This window comes from Mytilus californianus, unplaced genomic scaffold (assembly GCF_021869535.1).
Source record: "Mytilus californianus isolate M0D057914Y unplaced genomic scaffold, xbMytCali1.0.p SCAF_3, whole genome shotgun sequence".
Taxonomy (NCBI): Eukaryota; Metazoa; Mollusca; class Bivalvia; order Mytilida; family Mytilidae; genus Mytilus; species Mytilus californianus.
The window spans coordinates 127,254,228-127,273,143 of record NW_026262679.1 but is presented as its reverse complement, the minus strand read 5'-3'; the positions used below and the strand labels follow the sequence as shown (position 1 = coordinate 127,273,143).

General features: G+C 31.7%; 1 protein-coding gene across 1 annotated transcript in view; it reads left to right on the top strand.

Annotated features, from left to right (window-relative positions):
* LOC127736148 (uncharacterized) overlaps positions 1 to 18,916 on the top strand; it is a 68,991-nt gene that overhangs the window by 17,965 nt on the left and 32,110 nt on the right. The window contains exon 9 of the mRNA XM_052246703.1: positions 9,033 to 11,648. Coding sequence (XP_052102663.1) covers positions 9,033 to 9,172 — 140 coding nt within the window. The 3' untranslated portion in view covers positions 9,173 to 11,648. Of the gene's footprint in view, positions 1 to 9,032 lie in introns of the transcript that reaches the window.

The window sequence follows — 18,916 nt, the reverse complement described above, 5'->3', positions numbered from 1 at the left end:
TTATTATTTCTCTATACCCCTTAAAACAAAAAAAGTACAGGAATTAGGGACTCTAATTTTTATCATTTTTTTCTTATTTTTCATACAAACGTAAATTGTATTTATTTTTTATTTTAATTTCCAAACAATAAAACCAGTTAATACCATACCACCAACAACAAATGCAATCTCTCTATTTTTCTGGTATTCTGATGGAGTATAAAAATCACTTAATGTAGGTTTAGGTGATAATGAAGTTAATTTTTTATTCGTGACACGATAGTATAGTTTCATTGCTTGGTCAACATCATCAAAAGTCTGAACCGCATGATGTTCCTTTTGTAATTGTTCATTTATAAAATCTAATCTTTGTATTCTTTTTTTATTCCATTCTGATTGTGCTTTTTCTAATTTTTCTATAGCTTTATCATGTCTTATTTTCTCTTCATTTGCATTACTACCCATATGTGAAAATAAATAATTACTCCCTGAAAATGCAAAAGCATTTGTTATTGCCCCACCAAGCATCATTGTTAAAGCACTTGCCATTTTATAAAAACAAAAATTACTTCATGATATCAGCAGGTATAATACCTTGCTTAATCAACATATCTTTTGTTGCTATCGCAAGTAATATATCAATGGATAACATTACAACATCATTCATATTAAAATCCACTTTTGGTGCTGGCCTCCTTAATACCTTTTTACCTATTTCTGCATATCCAACTGTTAACAATGTTTCCACTCCAGCATGATATAACATATTTGCTATTTGTTTTCCGTCTTTTTGAGTTGTCATTTTAATGTACTAAATTTAATTAAATTCAAAAGGATCAATTTCTTTCTTTTGTTTTTCTGGTTTTGTTATTTCTTTAATCATTCTTTCTGGTTTCTTACTTTGGTTGTAAAAAAACAATCCCAATCCAACAATACTTATAGGAAAAAGTACAAATTTGTAATCAACTAGGGAACTGGAGTGTTTTTTGACAGAAGGGATATGTTCGTTTGATTCATAATCTGTTTCTGTATCAGAATCTTTTGTTATTTGTTTGATTTTTGAATTTTCTTTTTTTAATTTTTCCACTTCTTTTTTTCTCAATTCTGCATTTCTTATTCTTACTTCTGCACCTTTCTTACCAGCAGCTACTCTTTTTGGGTCTTTTGGTTTGGGTTTTTTAAATACTTCTTTTTTTTCTTCTTTGTTTTCTTTTTGTTCAGGATTTTCATTCATCATTTTTTATGTCATTATTTTCATCTTTTTTTCGGAAATCGAGCGAAGCGAATGGTTCAATATGTCTTGCTGTTGTTAATATTGCAGTAAAAGGAGCAAGATACATTCCATATCTATAGTACAGTTCACAACATGTATTAGTTAAAGCATTATTGATAAAAGGATCTTCCTCTAAGTCTTGTATTAAAATTGGTGGATTAACAACTTTGAAAAACTTTGATACACCCATGACATATAAATTTATAAAAGAGTTTCCTAATGTCTTGGTCATACTAGCTCCCAATCTTGCTTCATATTTACAGTATAGTTTGTTTATTTGTTCTGTTGTCATTTTATCAATATCTGACAGTTGTAATTCTTTACCCAGATATTGTTTACTACTCCCACCAGCAACAACGGATGATAATCTTTCGCGTTTTTTTTCTTGAAGGGAACCGTTCACTTCGCTCGCTTCATCATCAATATTTATGTTTTCCACAATTTGCTCGCTTAATAATTCTTCAGCATTCATTTTATACGTTTCAAAAAACGGATATAATTTATTTTTAACTTTAAAAAAATTAAATACAACATATCCAACCAATGATAAGACTGCAGTGTTTGTTGCAATTGTTAGTATTTCCAACAGCATTGCTTTTTTTATTGCTTATTTTGGTTAAATTACTTAAGAATTACTTATTTTGGTTAAATTACTTAAGAATTACTTAAGCATTACTTAAGCATTATTTTGCTTATTTTGGTTAAATTACTTAAGAATTACTTATTTTGGTTAAATTACTTAAGAATTACTTAAGCATTACTTAAGCATTACTTAAGCATTACTTAAGCATTACTTAAGCATTACTTGAGAATTGCTAAAAAAATCAATTAAGTAACCAATAATCAGTAGGTTGATCTGTCTTTAATATTAATTTACGATGTTTCTTTTTTTTAAGTTCTTCCTTTATTCTTTGTCTTTCTTCCAAAGTAGGAATAACATCATTTTCTCTTAGGCAATTATCAAAACTATCTCTATCTTTTGTGTAGAACATGCATAACCATTTTGTTTGTTCTCTTAAATCTTTTAAAACAGAGTTGTATCTCTGTGAAATGACCCACACTGATTGTTCCGCATGTCTTCCTGAAAATGCAAGCTCGGACAGCATATCTTTTTTCTTTGTTAGTTCTTTTGTTGCACTGCAGTCATCAATGATATATAATGTTGGATGACCAGCATATTTTTTAAAGAACATTCTTAGTAGTTCTTGTAGCTTCTCTTCTTCATAAAGGGAACCGTTCGCTTCTCTCACTTCAACAATAGGATTAACAATTATTAGATTTTTTGTTTTTGGTTTTCTAACATCACCAATCCATTCACGATTTTTGTATGCTTTGTTCCATTGGATGGTTGGACAAAGTATGACTATATATTTGAAAACTCCACTATATTCTCCTTCTAATAAATCAAGAACAAACTCTGTTTTTCCACATCCTGTTTGTCCACATATAATAGCACAATGGGGATATTTTGGTAATTCATAAAGGGAATCGGAGTGTATCTCGCTCCGCTCGTTTGTTTCCATTTTTTAAGGGGAACCGCTAGTAATTAACTTCTTTAAATCTTCCATCTTCAAAATTAATTTGTGCATCTTGTATAACAAACAGATAAACATTTATTAATTTATTTGCTCCTGCTGTTTTAGTTATTTGGATAGTAATACCTTCAGAAGCATTTTCAATTCTTCTACCTGAACCGTGTAATGAGTTGTCATCTGTTGAACGTAAATCTAACCATAATGCATAATTAGTTGTAAGATATTTTTCTAATGTTGTATAGGATAAATTTAAATCCTTTAAAACTTCTTCTGTTGTTTTATTTCTTTTTGAATTTAAAGCAAAGAATTTATTTATTTCATCCCATTGTTGATATGCTTTCATTCCTTGACTGTATAGTTGATTTGGAACACCTTCTATTGTCATTTCTACTTTTGTTATGTTAGGATTATAATAAGTTTCGGTACTTGTTCTTTCAGGATCTTCGAACAACATTAGAATTCCTTTCATACTTCTAGCTGGAACATTTAAATTTATATTCCACAATGTATCAGATTTGTTTTTGGTTATTTTTCTATGTCTTAGTATTCTATCGTACAAAATAACCATCTTACCATTAACTTGTTGTCTTATCTGTCTTGCTAATTCTGCATCAGTAACCATATCAAATTCTAAACAAATGTTTTTGATTGTATAACTTGCAGATGTATCTGTTGATTTAATAACATTGCTATAATTATTAAATGTAAGTTCATATTCAAGTCTATCACCAAGACCTGCTTGATAAAAAGGCATATGAGTTTCTAATAGTTCAAAATCAAGTGGGATACAAAATCTTGCACCATATGCAGTTGCAATTGCTTCATCACCTATGTCTGATGCTTTATTATCTGCACCAACTCTGTGTTTTAACATGTTTGTTTCACCAATTCCTTGGTATGCCATATTTAAACGTTCAGATGTAGATTTCCATAAATCAACATAACAATGATAAATATCACTATCATCAATTGACATAATTTCATTTCCACTTATACGAATTGTTGTTTTTTTAACTATTGTTCTTCCTATGTTTTGATATATAGTTGCATTGTCGTCTGTAGATGTGAGTTCTATTTCAAATGCCAATCTGGTTGTTCCAGGAACAATAACATCATTATTGCTTAGATTGGGGAATCTCACTAATAGCTGTTGATTTTGATCAATAGTTGAAGGATTATTTGTTATTGATACACTTTGACGAATACCTTTCACACCACGGGGTTCTCTTATTTTTCTGTAAGGATTTAATTTGTTTCCGTATGCCGACATTTTTAAGGATTAAATTTGTTATAAAAATAATTCAATTATCACTGATACTAGAGTATTGATACATGTATAATTATTAGTCATACTAATAAAACTTATTAAATCTCCAGCCTTAACTTCAAAAGGTGTATAAAAGTTATTAAAACCGTGTGTGACACCATTATCCAAACTCATTTTGTAAATAGTTGACTTATCATTAACAATCATCTTAATGGCTATAATATCTGTGCTTGTTCTTAAACTTACTAAACTAATACCCAATATTTGTCCTGGAAAGTTCATTACATAATAACCACCACCAACACCAAAATTAAACTTTTTATTTCTATTTATTGGACCATCAATTCCAGCATATATACTTATTATTTTTCTGTCTGGTTTATTTTTAATATTATCAACTATATTTTCAACATTTAAAACTCTGATGCTTAGGGCAGCGACACTCCGATGTAAATTTTTATCCTTAGTATCCATTGTTTGAAGCTCACTCTTCATATTTAATATTTCTTTTTCTACGTTTTTTTTTTTGACACCAAGTATGCTCATTTTATTAAATAAATTATATAACTTCTAAAACACAATTAATTGGTAAATGATTAATTATCTTGTTATTATTTTCATCTCTTATTTCTAATTTCAATTCTGTTATAACATCATTTACTAAACACTTATATTCCGGATGCTCAAATCTTGCTGTTATAACTTCACCAAACTCTTTATTTTCAACTGGAATAACAGCTAATAATTTACTTGGCTTACCATCAAGATAATTATGAGAAGTGCTAACTTGTTCCAAATGGATATATAATGATTTATGGATAGCAAAATCCACAAATTTGTTTCCATAATGTAATTCATTAGGTTCGAATTTACGTTTATTATTAAACCCTAACATATTTCCCAAACCCTTACTTATCCTTAACTCAGTAGTAGTGTTTAATGAAGCGATACCATTTGCTTCATTTACGGATAATACAATATTTTCTTTTTGAAATTCATCCACTATTTGTTGAAAACTATAATAACCATTCATAATCCTTTGCTGTTCCTCTCCGGTTTTTGTTATAAACCCATGATAAACATTATACCAACCTATGCTGTATCTTATAAATTTCAAACCAATACGTTTATTTCCATTTCTGTTATTTATGTATTGTTCTAAGTTTATTGTATTATCAATATTTGAAATAGTATGAAACATTTTTAATATAAAAAAATGATAACAAAAGAATTTAAATATAATCCTAATGTTTCATATAATCCAGGTATTAAATATTCTGAAAAAGATCATCAATTAAAAACAAATCTTGTAAATCAAACAATATTTGTAAATCAAAAAGAGAACTTTAAAACAGCTTTTCCTGATTTATTTCAAAACTATCAAAACCCATCAATACACACTAACGAACCATGGAATACCTGGATTCATTCTTCATTTGATTGGTGGCAATGTCAGTTAAATTTTGCAGTTTGGTGTGCAAGTACAGGATGTGGTGTTTCTTATAATGATCATATACAAAATACTTCAAATCTTACAAAGTCTTTTTATATGTTTCATTTATATTATTGTATTGCCAGAATTTTAAAAGAACTTAAATCACCTTTACCAACAGATTCTTCTTTCTGTTATTACAAGAACCCATATGACAAAGCTGCATATCAGAAATTATGTGATGAATTTAATATTTCTCCAAATACAAATTGGAGACAAAAACTAGAATCATCATGTCAAGGATTAGGAAGTTTTGAGCAATATTATAAACCAAGTGGAGAATATAGACAAAGAAATAAAATTAAAGGACCTTTCTTTAGTACTCATGATACTATTAAGCATGAAAAAGATATAAGTATGGCTTGGACAACATTTATTTTAGATAACTCTAATGGGTTTACACAAGCAGGTATTGAACGTATTAATGAAAGTATTAAAATTTATGTATGGGCTTTGTTAGGTGCACAATCTCAAACAAAAACAAAAATTTTAAAAGTAGGAACAGGATTTGATGCACAAAAACAATTCTTAGCAAATGTACAAGATGTAATAAATAGTCCTATCGATTTACCCACCCAGATATCGAATTATGAAAATGTTTTAAAATATGCAAGAAGTAAAGTTGATTATGCTTATGGACTTGGTTTATATATGTCTCCCAGTGATATGGTTTTACAAATTGGAAGTATTGTTGGTTATAATAATAAAATTATAATTGCAACAGAAAATCAAACACTTGGGTTAAATGATGATTTAAATAATAAAAATTTTGATCATGTTGATTTTAAACCAAAAGAACCTGTAAAACCACAAGAACCTATAAAACCTGAAAAGCCTAAAGAACCAAAAATAGATCCAATAAAAAAAATTGAACATGAAGATCATGAAGATAATAAACAAGCAATAATATTTGTAAGTATTGTAATAGGATTTACAGCACTTTATTTTTTCAAATAATCTCTAGCAGCAGTAAACAATAAACTAACAACTAAAATAAGCAATGCCCATAAGTTGTTTGCAAACCAATTTACTACGTCTTTTGTTGCAGACAATAACCAAGAAACAATAGAACCTATAATACCTGGTAATGCAGCTGCTAATTTTCCTGCAAGAAAAGATAATAATTTTCCAAGATTTTTTAATTGTTTTTTTATCCAGTCTTGTACACCACCACCTTTTGATGGAGGAGAAGGAGAAGGAGAAGGAGAAGTAGTTTCACCAGTAAATGCTTCAACAATAACACCAATAATCATTCCAAAAGCAGTTAAAACACTAACTATTGTTATTCCTTGTTCTCTGAATAATGTTCTTATTCTTTCACCTAATGTTTTGTCTTCGTTTAACATTTTATGTATTGTTTGTTTAAATCTGTTTACTTGACTACGTAGTTTTTCTTTATTAATATTAATTACTTCTAGTCTTGCACTTCTCTCAGATTCCAACTCTCTTATTCGACTACTTATTCTATCTATTTGAAATTCATCATTGTATTCTTTAGCTTGTTCTAATTTGGCATTTTCTTTTGCTAAGTCTTTATTTGTTTCATTCAGTTTTGCTAAATTATTTGCAATCTCATCTTCCGCTGTTGTAAATGCTTTTATTATACCATCCATCTCTCTTTTTGTCATTTTTGTTTGTGTTTCTTCATTTATTAAAGATGTTCCTTGTTCAATAAATGAAGTTTCTATTTCTTTCACATATGTTTCTGCATTACTTGCTGTTTCTAATAATTCTTGTCCTTCTTCTTGTGTAGATATTTCTTGTAATGGAATTTCTATATTATCGAGTTCATTTAACATTCTCTGAAACCCTGCTCTACCTTCTCTTAAATTATCAGATATTTTATAATCATCTACACCTAAAACATCCCTGACAAAATTAACACCGTATTCTCTTTGAAGAGTGCTAAATTTATAAAACTTTAATACTCCTTTTTGGTAATATGTTAATGCAATATCATTACCTTTTTCATCTTTTACATATAAGATTTGTCTTCTCTTATGATTTTCCCCAACAAAAAAAACCTCTTCATTACGTATAGTTTCACCATTTTTTTTATAAAATTGTTTAATCATTTTTTTTGTAGTTTCTTTTTTACGAATTTTAACATCATTTTCTGATAAATCTCTTGATATTTCAAATTCCTTATTTATATTATTTTGAAACTCTTCATCATCTTGAAAAGACGTTTCTTCTTCTTCATAATCATCATCATAATCATTATTTTTAAACACAGGATTATCAAACTCATAACCTCCTTCAGCCATTTTATTCATCTAAAATATTAGATAATAAACAATAAAAAGAACCTGTTAAAAACAACTTAAGATAAAAATAATTAAATTTTTTATTTAACATTATTTTTACATTTTTTACTAATTTTTCTTTTGTTTCTTCATCCATTTATTTAATTAAAAATTGATTCATAGTTTGGTGGATTTCCGTTATCAACTAAAATTATTTTATTAAAGAAAATCAAAGATTTTCCATTTTTTTTTTTAATTCGTTTTTTACTCTATTTTCTGTTTCCTCAATTAGTTTTTTTCTTTCATTATCATTCATTACTGTTTGTGTTTGTTTTGTTCGTATATTTTCTTTCATTTTGTTGTATTTTTCTAATTCATCTAAAATAAGTTTAAATTCATCTGCACTTATCTGTCCGTCAGTTAAAGATTTTGATATTAAATCTTTTATGCTGTTTAACTTGCATTCTGCCATTGTTTTAATTTCATAATGTTTTTTTGATTTTGTTGTCAACTTTCTTCTAATTAATTTAACTAGACCTCCTAAACTTCCACATACAACAGCTGCAATTTGTATGGGAAGTAAGATAGGAAAAGCTATTCCTATACCAGCTAAAACAACAGATGTCGAAATTAAACTTGTATCAACACCATCAGTAACATTAACTCCGCGTTTATATTTTTTGTATAGTGATTTACGTTTATCTCTCTCATTTATTAATGTTTTTTCTATTTCTGTTATTTTTTGTAGTCTATAATTTTGTCCATCTTCTATAGGTAATTCTGGATATAAATCAGGAGCTGTAGGTTGTTTCATTTTTTAAAGTAAAAATTGATTTTTTTTTTTTCTCTTAAATCCCACAGAATTCTTTCTTCGCCTGTTCTCCCGGTTTTTTTATTTATTTTTTTTTTGGAATTTTTTTGTTGTTTTTTGGGTGTTTTTAATAACGTTTTTTCCAAAGTAAAAAAAAAATTTTTTTGGGGAGTAAGAAAATTTTGGTGTTTTTGCGTTTTTTTTTGCTTTTTTTTTTATGAAAATTTAGGGCTCTTTTACTTGAAATGAGGGTAATTTTTTGGGGGTCAATTTTTTTTTTTTGGAGGGGGATATAGGTGTGTGATATTGTGTAATCATACCACATCCTCTTATATATGTTTATAAGCATACAATTCCAATATGTTTTTTTCCTCGCTACATCTTAATGATTGAGTAGTATTCAAACTATTTTTTTTATCCCAATTACAGGAACTACTCAGACACCAGATGTACAACATGATGGAAGATCGGCTAATATACAGTCTTCACAATTAAATACAGGATCCACTCATGCAGTTATGACAGATATTTGGACTGCTTGTTTGCTATTTTTATGGTTTGCCATTTAAATTGACGTGTTCAGTTTGATGGAAAACGATATCAAGTCAACCTTTGTCGAATGAATCTTAATGTTACCACTTTCACCAAGAGAGCTTAGTTGGAAGTTTGAGAAACAATTATTTTGACCTCAAAATATAAAAATACAATTATTTTCAAATATTTCCAGAAATTTATTCCAATAAAAGTAATGGAAACATCCACACAAGAGGCTCTAAAGAGCCTGAATCGCTCACCTGTATTTCAGAGGAGAAGATTTTTAAATGTTAGCAAACTTGATGAACAAATTGTTTAAAATTGTCTTTAAAGGGCAATAACTCCTTAAAGGATCAATTGACAATTTTGGTCATACTAACTTTTTTGTAGATCTTACTTTGCTGAACATTATTGCTGCTTACAGTTTACATATATCTATAGTAATATTCAAAATAATAACAAAAATCTGCAAAATTTTGTTAAAACTACCAATTCGGTGGCAGCAACCCAACAATGGGTTGTTTGATTCGTCTGATAATTTCAGGGCCGATAGATCTTGACCAATTAAACAATTTTACCCCATGTCACATTTGCTCTAAAAGATTTAGTTTTTGAGATATAAGCCAAAAACTGCATTTGATCCTTATGTTCTATTTTTAGCCATAACGGCCATGTTTGTCGATGGATACAAACTTCGGATAAAATTTATTAACAAGATACCCTAAGGAACATTTAGTTAAAGTTTGAAGGTAATTGGCCCAGTAGTTTCAGAGGAGAAGATTTTTAAATGTTAGCAAACTTGATGAACAAATTGTGTAAAATTGTCTTTAAAGGGCAATAACTCCTTAAGGGGTCAATTGACAATTATGGTCAAATTAACTTTTTTGTAGATCTTACTTTGCTGAACATTATTGCTGCTTACACTTTATATATATCTATAATAATATTCAAAATAATAACAAAAAACTGCAAAATTTTGTTAAAACTACCAATTCGGTGGCAGCAACCCAACAATGGGTTGCTCGATTCGTCTGATAATTTCAGGGCCGATAAATCTTGACCAATTAATCAATTTTACCCCCATGTCACATTTGCTCTAAAAGATTTAGTTTTTTAGATATAAGCCAAAAGCTGCATTTGACCCTTATGTTCTATTTTTAGCCATGGCGGCCATGTTTGTCAATGGATATAAACTTCGGATACAATTTATAAACAAGATACCCTAAGGAACATTTAGTTAAAGTTTGAAGGTAATTGGCCCAGTAGTTTCAGAGTAGAAGATTTTTAAATGTTAGCAAACTTGATGAACAAATTGTGTAAAATTGTCTTTAAAGGGCAATAACTCCTTAAGGTATCAATTGACAATTATGGTCATATTAACTTTTTTGTAGATCTTACTTTGCTGAACATTATTGCTGCTTACACTTTTTATATATCTATAATAATATTCAAAATAATAACAAAAAACCGCAAAATTTTGTTAAAACTACCAATTCGGTGGCAGCAACCCAACAATGGGTTGTTCGATTCGTCTGAAAATTTTAGAGCTAATAGATCTTGACCAATTGAACAATTTTACCTCTGTATGATTTGCTCTTAAAGCTTTAGTTTTTGAGATATAAGCCAAAAACTGCATTTGTCCCCTATGTTCTATTTTTAGCCATGGCGGCCATGTTTGTCGATGGATCAAAACTTCGGATACAAAATATAAACTAGATACCCTAAGGAACATTTCGTTAAAGTTTGAAGGTATTTGGCCCAGTAGTTTCAGAGGAGAAGATTTTTGAAATAGTTAACGTCGACAGACGACGACGACGACAGACGACGGACGACGACGGACGCCAAGTGATGGCATAAGCTCACATGGGGCCCTTCGGGCCCCGGTGAGCTAAAAAGGCGTAGGTATTAATCTTTTATGTATCATTTAATGCACACATTTCTTAAATTTTTCGTTTTCCAATTCCCTCAGGAAGGTTTTTTGTTGCTATTCCTGATGATCCATCTTTGTATTATAGCTCTTGAAGTTTTTATACATTCTTTGCTCTAAAATTTTGGTTATGTGTGTTCTGGCTGAAGGTATATCAAGAAAAGCGCTTCTTTACGCACGAAATTTATAAAACATACTTTTTTAAGACACTATCTTGATATCTGGATGTGTATTTTTAGTTAAATTGGCTTGCTATCGCATATCTCGTAGATTTACGATGACAATTTCAGGAGAAACATTTTGATAACAGTTTTTTTATTGTTGCATCTTTCGGTTTTGAGTCAGAGTTTATAATTATTTCTCTCTCTCTCGACATGGTAAGAAATGAAAAGGAATGATGTCAATTTTTAATAACAAAATGATATGATGTAGAGACAATGTTTGATCAGAGCGCACATGAACCAAGTCTGCTTATACACGTGTAAAAAGTCTACATATGATCTTAAATGTACGTAGTTATAATATAATTAAACAATGTATTGTTTCATAAAAAGTAAATTTATAATAAAATAATTTGAAAGCAATATTGTCGTTATTTATTTGGGATAGAATAAAGTACATTCTTTTAAACAAGTAAGCTCATGATTTAAGCTAATAAAAAAAAAAAAATTTCTAACTGCCTAAAATTTGATTAATATACTTGTTTAAATATTTAAATTATGTAGATTTCATACATGTGTCATGAAAGTAAACTCTGTGCAACACAAATTTACGTTATTTTCTTAATTCACTCTGTTCAACCGAAAATAAACCATTTATGTACTCTGACTACCAATTTTCTTATACCAAACTACTACCAACTAGAAAAGCAAATACCAATTGTCTAATATTTGTGACTGACAATGAAATCATTTTTGTTTTAATAAAGACAAACAACTTTATAGAGACTGTCAGGTGCGGTGACCATCTTCGAACGTACAAAGAAAGCATGTCAGATGCCAAGTTTTCTAGAAACAGACAAACGTTTTTCGAGATCGTCAGCAATATATCCATCTTTAGCGTTCTCAGTTTTCCAACGACCATGCACTTTAAAAAGTCTATCAGAAATACCGTTATTTGCGGCTGCTGTAGCCCCACCTGATCTAAAACTATGTAAACCAAATAATTTAGCATCTAAGCCAATAGTGTAAAGTGCAGCTTTGACAACTTCTCTTGCACGTGTATATGACAATTTTACATTCTTCTTTCGTAAAACAAAATTATTATGTTTCTTAACATACAAAATAGACCTGAATATGTACATTTCAGAATCTAGATCTATAATACCTGCTTTTATATAAGCTAACAAAGTTTCTACCGGACAGAAGGGTGTGTTTGTTTTTGCTATAACAACACTTTTCCCTTTTCTGTAACAATCAGTTTTGCTGTTAGCAATAAAAATTTCTACATATTCTGATTTGAACGAAATATCCTTGGCCTTAATAGCACAAAGTTCACTATATCTTAAAAATCCTGCGTATGATACAGCACACAAAGATAGCAGACGTAAATCTTTTAATGTCCTGGGTTTACTAAATCTGTTAAACAAAGTTTTTATAATAGTTGCATCTATGGGTTCCTTCTTCTGTATAGGCCTATTCAAATTTCTTTTCTTCTTCTTCTTCTTCTTCTTCCAAGTAAGGAGCCGAATTCATATTGAATGTGTATGGTCCCGCGAAAACTTAGCGCAGTGCCGGGCAAGGCAGCAAGTCTTCTCAAGGTTATTTACATTTAAAACGTTCGCCAATTTACAATTAAAATTATGTACACGCTATGCTGTTTACTTCCTTCCAGATCCTGCTTTCAGAGCAGCTCTGAATCCCTCTATCGAGTCAGTCGATGTTGTTTTAGCTGGAAGTTGATTCCAATCCCTGATGGTCTTTGGGAAGAATGACTGTCCATAGGTGTCGGTTTTTGTTCTTTCTTGGTAGAAGCGGCCTATACCTCTGGTCCGGCTGTCGTTGGGTATTAGATATTGTTGTCTATCTATATCGATTAGCCCGTGCTGGATTTTAAATAGCATACATAGTCTGTTGGTTTTCCTACGTTCTTCCAGGCTTTCCCACTGTAATTGTTTAACCATGTGTGTTACACAGCCAGGTGTTCTGTCTGAGTAGTTATTATGAACAAATCTTGCTGCTCTTTTTTGAACTTGTTCTAATGATTTGATCTTTTTTTGGCTCGATGGATCCCAAACTGTGCAGGCATATTCCACTGAAGGTCTTACCATGGCTGTATATGCTGCTGCTTTTACTGGTTTTGTGCAGTCTTTCAGATTTCTTCGGATAAATCCCAATGTTTTATTTCCTTTGCCTACAATATTATCAATGTGTCTATCCCAGGATAGGTTGTTGCTGATAGTTACGCCTAAGTATTTGCTTGCATCAACATTGTCTAGTGTGTGTCCGTGGAGTTTATATGATGTATCTCTCACTTCTTTGTTCTTCTGCGTTATTCTGATAACTATGCATTTTTTGGCGTTAAAACTCATTTGCCATTTATTCTCCCATTCTTCCAATGATGTTAAGTCTTTTTGCAAAAGGTCGCTGTCTGCCTGGTTGTTTATTGTTCTAAAAAGTAGGCTATCGTCTGCAAAAAGTTTTGTTTCAGATGACGTTGATGTTTCTGGCATGTCATTTATGTAGGTTAGAAACAATAGAGGTCCAAGAACTGTGCCTTGGGGGACGCCTGATAGTACCGGGACTTGAGAGGAGACAGCTCCTTCTAATATTACGCTTTGCATTCTGTTTTGAAGGAATGATTGAATCCATTTTGTAGCTTTAGGGTTTACTCCATAAAATTCTAGTTTGTGTAAAAGGCGGTGGTGCGGTACTTTGTCGAATGCCTTTGCAAAGTCAAGAAGGATGATGTCAACTTGGGATCCTTTTTCCAGTTTTTTTGCAATGTCGTTGATTGTTATTATAAGTTGTGATTCGCATGATCGTTTTTTGCGGAACCCATGCTGTGCATTGGTAAGTATGTTGTGTTTGTCAAAATGGTCCATAATGCTGCTGTGGACTATGTGTTCCAAGACCTTACATGTGATGGAAGTTAATGATACAGGTCTATAGTTGGAAGCTAAATGTCTTTCATCTTTCTTGAATAGGGGTACCACGTTAGCATCTCTCCAATCTTGTGGGACTTCTCCGGTGTTAAGGGATGTTTGGTACAGATCTGTTAGAAAAGGAGCGAGTTGGTCTGCCGCTGTTTTCAGGATGAAGGATGGAATTGAGTCTGGACCAGTAGCTTTGTGTGGTTTAAGGTTTTTGAGTAGTTTGTGTACTCCCTTAGTGCTGATTTTGATATCATCCATGGTGGAATATGGGCTCTTTCCTTTGTTAGGAAAGTTATTTAGGTTTTCCTTTGTGAATACTGACTGGAATTGATCATTGAGTATCTCAGCTTTACTTTTATTGTCGCTTTGAAGAAATCCCAATTTGTTCTTTAATGGTGCTACACCTGTCCATTCTTGACCTTTGCTCTTTATATATGACCAGAATTTCTTCGAGTTGTCTTTATAATTGGTGCTTACTTCTTCCATATATTTTTTGTTGGCTTGCCTGACTTCCCATTGTGTTTCCTGTTTGAGTCTCTTATATCTATCCATGTCTCTTTTCTTTTTCGTTTTCCTGGCCTTCTTGTGGGCCAGTCTTTTAGAAGACTCTACTATACTACGAACTAAATCAGAATCACTAGGATCTGGTAAATTAGCTAACTTGTGTGCCCACTTTATACTGTAAAAAGCTGTTTCAACGGAACTAAAATGTTTGACTGTCTGCAAAAGATGTTCTAAATAAAGGCTTACATAAAGTTCACTAGCCGGTAAAATAGAGTCAATTTCCGGAAATTTTTGTGCCCACGCCAAAAATCTTTTGAAACCGTAAGCATACTTGGAAACAGTTGTCTTTGCTCTTGAATCTATAACTGTAGAACGTAAATGAGACAGAAGTCTTTTCAGTTCTGAACTTTGTACGAGGTCACTGTTATTCCAAAATCCGGCCGAAAATATTTTCTGTAAACAAAATCTTATTTTTTAAAAAATGTAAATAGGTAAGCAATTAAATAAATAAGCATAATTACCTTTAATGGCCAATTATGGCCCAGTGACCAGCTATCACCCAGCGGTGAACACACAAAAAAGGTCCAGTGACCAAAAAGGAACCATATGAACTGAGGTCCAGTGACCAAAAGTAATACAATTAAATGCGTCCAGTGACAAAATACTGTAACAGCTCTGTAGCTTTAGTCCAATGACCAGGTGTCCAGTGACAAACGTTCTCTACAATTTAAAATTAAATGTTAGCATTCATTTTAACTGCAAGAATTGTACCGGAAAATTTTCCGTTTGCAAACATAGAATTCAAGTTATTACCAGGTACAAAAATTCTGTCTGTCTCATGAAACTCTAATACGTCTTCAACATATTTCTTGTAACCTAAGTTCTCTGTAAATAGCAATGGCCAAATTGGCGCCGAAGGCCGTTTAGGAACAACTAATGTACCTTCTGCTCTACATTTTACTAAATGATTAATAGTCTTAGATGCTACTGAAACTGGCGGAACTAGCCAATTATTTTCACCAGCCCAGTTACACGTAAAAGCGTCTACAGCAGATGTTCCTGGGTTCCAATAAAGTGAACTGAACCTCTCTATTTTTGAGTTTTCAGAGTTTGCAAATCTGTCAAAGCTATAAGAGCCCCACATCGTATCAAGAAACGTAAAAAATTCATGGGAAACACCCCAATCATCTACATCTACGATTCTACTTAATAAATCTGCCTTTTCATTTTGTTCCCGAGGGATCCACTGTACATGTAATGAAATATTATATAAAACACAATACTTGAAAATTCTAAAGCTAAATTTTGCAGCTCTGACACCTTACTGCCTTTCTGGATTATACTCACAGCATTTTGATTGTCAGTGTGTACTGTAACTACGCTATTTTTGAGTATATTATGAAAAGATTTCAGACAAATTAGTATCGCTTTGATCTCTCTCCATGTGGAGCTTCTAGTTTTCTCATGATCTAACCACATCTCGTGAAAAACGTAGGTTGTGTTTGACACATAACCGCCAGCGCCTGTGTCACTAGCATCCGTAAATGCATGAAAATCTGAATAAATTCTAAACAATTTAGAAGGTTTTAGTGACAAAATGTTCTCTTGCCAAAATCTTAACTCTTCGATACATCCTGGGATCTTAAAAATATTAATATATTGATCCCAGTGCTCACGTTGATTAATCACTGAAAAAATATTTCTGGTCATAATTTGTGTTACATTGCCAACAGCAGGCTTCAAAGAAATAATCTTACCACAAAACCCAGCTAAATCTCTGACTCTCACTCTTGAACCTGTTTGTAATAAATTACATAGTTGAATAATACCTAAAAGTTTTTTGCTAGGGACTGAAAGTTTCCCCAGATTCAATTCCCAGTGGAATCCTAACCAGTCAATATCTTGAGATGGGTTCCATTTACATTTATCCTTGTTTGGAACAAACCCTGAACTAATTAAATCTCTTTTTACTTTTTGAGAATGTAAAGTACATAGATCGGCCGTTTCGGCTACACCGAACCCGTCATCCAAATATACCACTACTCTTATCCCCCCTTTTCGCCAATGTTTGACAAGCGGTCTGACCACTTTCGTAAAAATATAACCACTAGTCTTCAAACCAAAGGGGAGAACTGTAAAAACATAAAATTTGTTTTTCCATTGAAAACCTAAATACTTTCTGTGTAAATTAAATACATCTACGTGATGATATCCCGACTTCAAGTCAAAAATAAAACCGAAACACTCAGAAGTAATGTATTGAGATACTGTTCTCAAATCTTCGAATTTTATTTTACTTAAAACTACATGTTCATTAACGTGTCTTAAATCCAAAATTAACCTTTCTTTACCTTTGGAATTAACCGAGACCGTTAACGGATTAACTACATGTGGTCTTTCCGACACGACCTCAGCTGACCCTGAAACAACAAGATCTTTAATAGCTAAATCTACAAATTTTTCATACTTGAAAGCGGATTTATTATTTTGCAACACAATTTTTTCTGGCTCAGTTCGCAATGGAATTTTATAGCCATTTTCGATAACGTCGAGAATAAAATCAGATGTTCCAATACTTTTCCAAAACTCGAGAGATTTTTGTAATCTACCTTTTACATGTATATTTTTTAAACCCTCTTCATAGTCACAAAAAGATTTGAAAATATCTAAATTATTCTGTACCTGAAAAATGTCACTGTGTGGTCCATACTGATTAAATGACCCCTCTACTGAAATTGAATCCAGCTTTTTTGTCCTTGGCTCGGCAATCTCTAGCCCAGTGTCCGTAGTTCCCACAGGAATAACACATGTCTCCGGACTTATCTTTACGACTCTGGCCCGCTTGGCCCTGGCTCCCACGAAAGGGCTGCTGAGTAGAAATAGTTGGAATTACACTCCCACCGTTATGCGTAGATTGACTTGGTGCCCCAGCGGCTTCTGCGGGTCTTTTACGGCCTTGTCTTTTCTCCGTCTTAGTTGATTTAATCTTACGGACTGCTCGATTCTCCGCCGCCCTGATACGCTTTTCATCTTCAGAATCGCTCGCGACGTCATCTGAAAGGTACTCCTGAACAGTGTTCCAGCCACCCTCGGACTTATCAGCTATCCTGATCATCTTGTTGCGTTTCTTAAGTGACTGTAAAGACTCATCAAGGAGCCTCGTAGCTCTGGCGGACCTTTTGCTCTCCATAAACTCTACGGCTCTCTCAATATTGTCTATGATATCTGCATTCAATTCGTATTGAATCTGGTTGCCTTTAAAACGGAAAGAATTCTCACTTTTCTTTACCTTTTTAGCGAGGGTATGAGTTTTGTCTTCAAAATTTCTCTCCAGCCCAGCTAATTTTCCATTCATGTAGGTCTTAAATAACGACAATAAATCTGCATTAGTTACTTCTTCGTCAGAAACTCTGTCCGGCTCAGGCGTCTCTCCAGTTTCTTTATCAGACATGACTTGTCACGAAATCTTCCTAAATATACACAACTAATAGTACACAACTCGATGGTTGCCGCCCTTGTCGATAAACTTTTCTCGTGCACGCAACACTTTAAATACTAACGGACTTTTTATTCTATTGTTATTACAATTAGCCCGCGTTTTCTTATTGAAAATTCATACGCCTTACGTACATAAATATATGTATAATTTTGATAACTATTGTAATTGACTCAAAATGATTATAACTTTTTTGAGAATCTTTATTCTCAATGAATGTTTTTTTTTGACAGGTCTCATAACACTTTACACATTTTCGCAATACCAAAAAAAAAAATAGTCACATTGTTCAACTTTATTAGACGAAGATTTCAAAAACAACGTTTTACAAATAGTGTCACAGTCAACGCTGTTACCATGGTGATGATGTTTGTTTTACCTTATGATCCTCCATAAATATAAAATAAAAGTATGGCCAAAAAGACCTGAAATTGTACACCCAATTCTTTAGTGTTAAACCTTAGAAAAAAAAAACACTTTTGGAAACACTTTTTCATGTTAAAAGAATATTTCCCGAAAGAGTTCCTGTTAAAAATCTTTTCAGAAAAAATAATGGTCACTGGTTCTCAACCAGTAATATGTTTTTTTCTCTGTTTTTTTTTTTGGTTTTTTTTTTAATCAAAGAGAAATATTTTAGATCTTATCAATGCATGATATTGTAAAATTTAGAAGAAAGAAAAGAGAAAAAAAAAAAAACCAACTAAAGTGTTATACCCTTAAAAATAGCAGAGACATATATATATATATACAATTCTAAA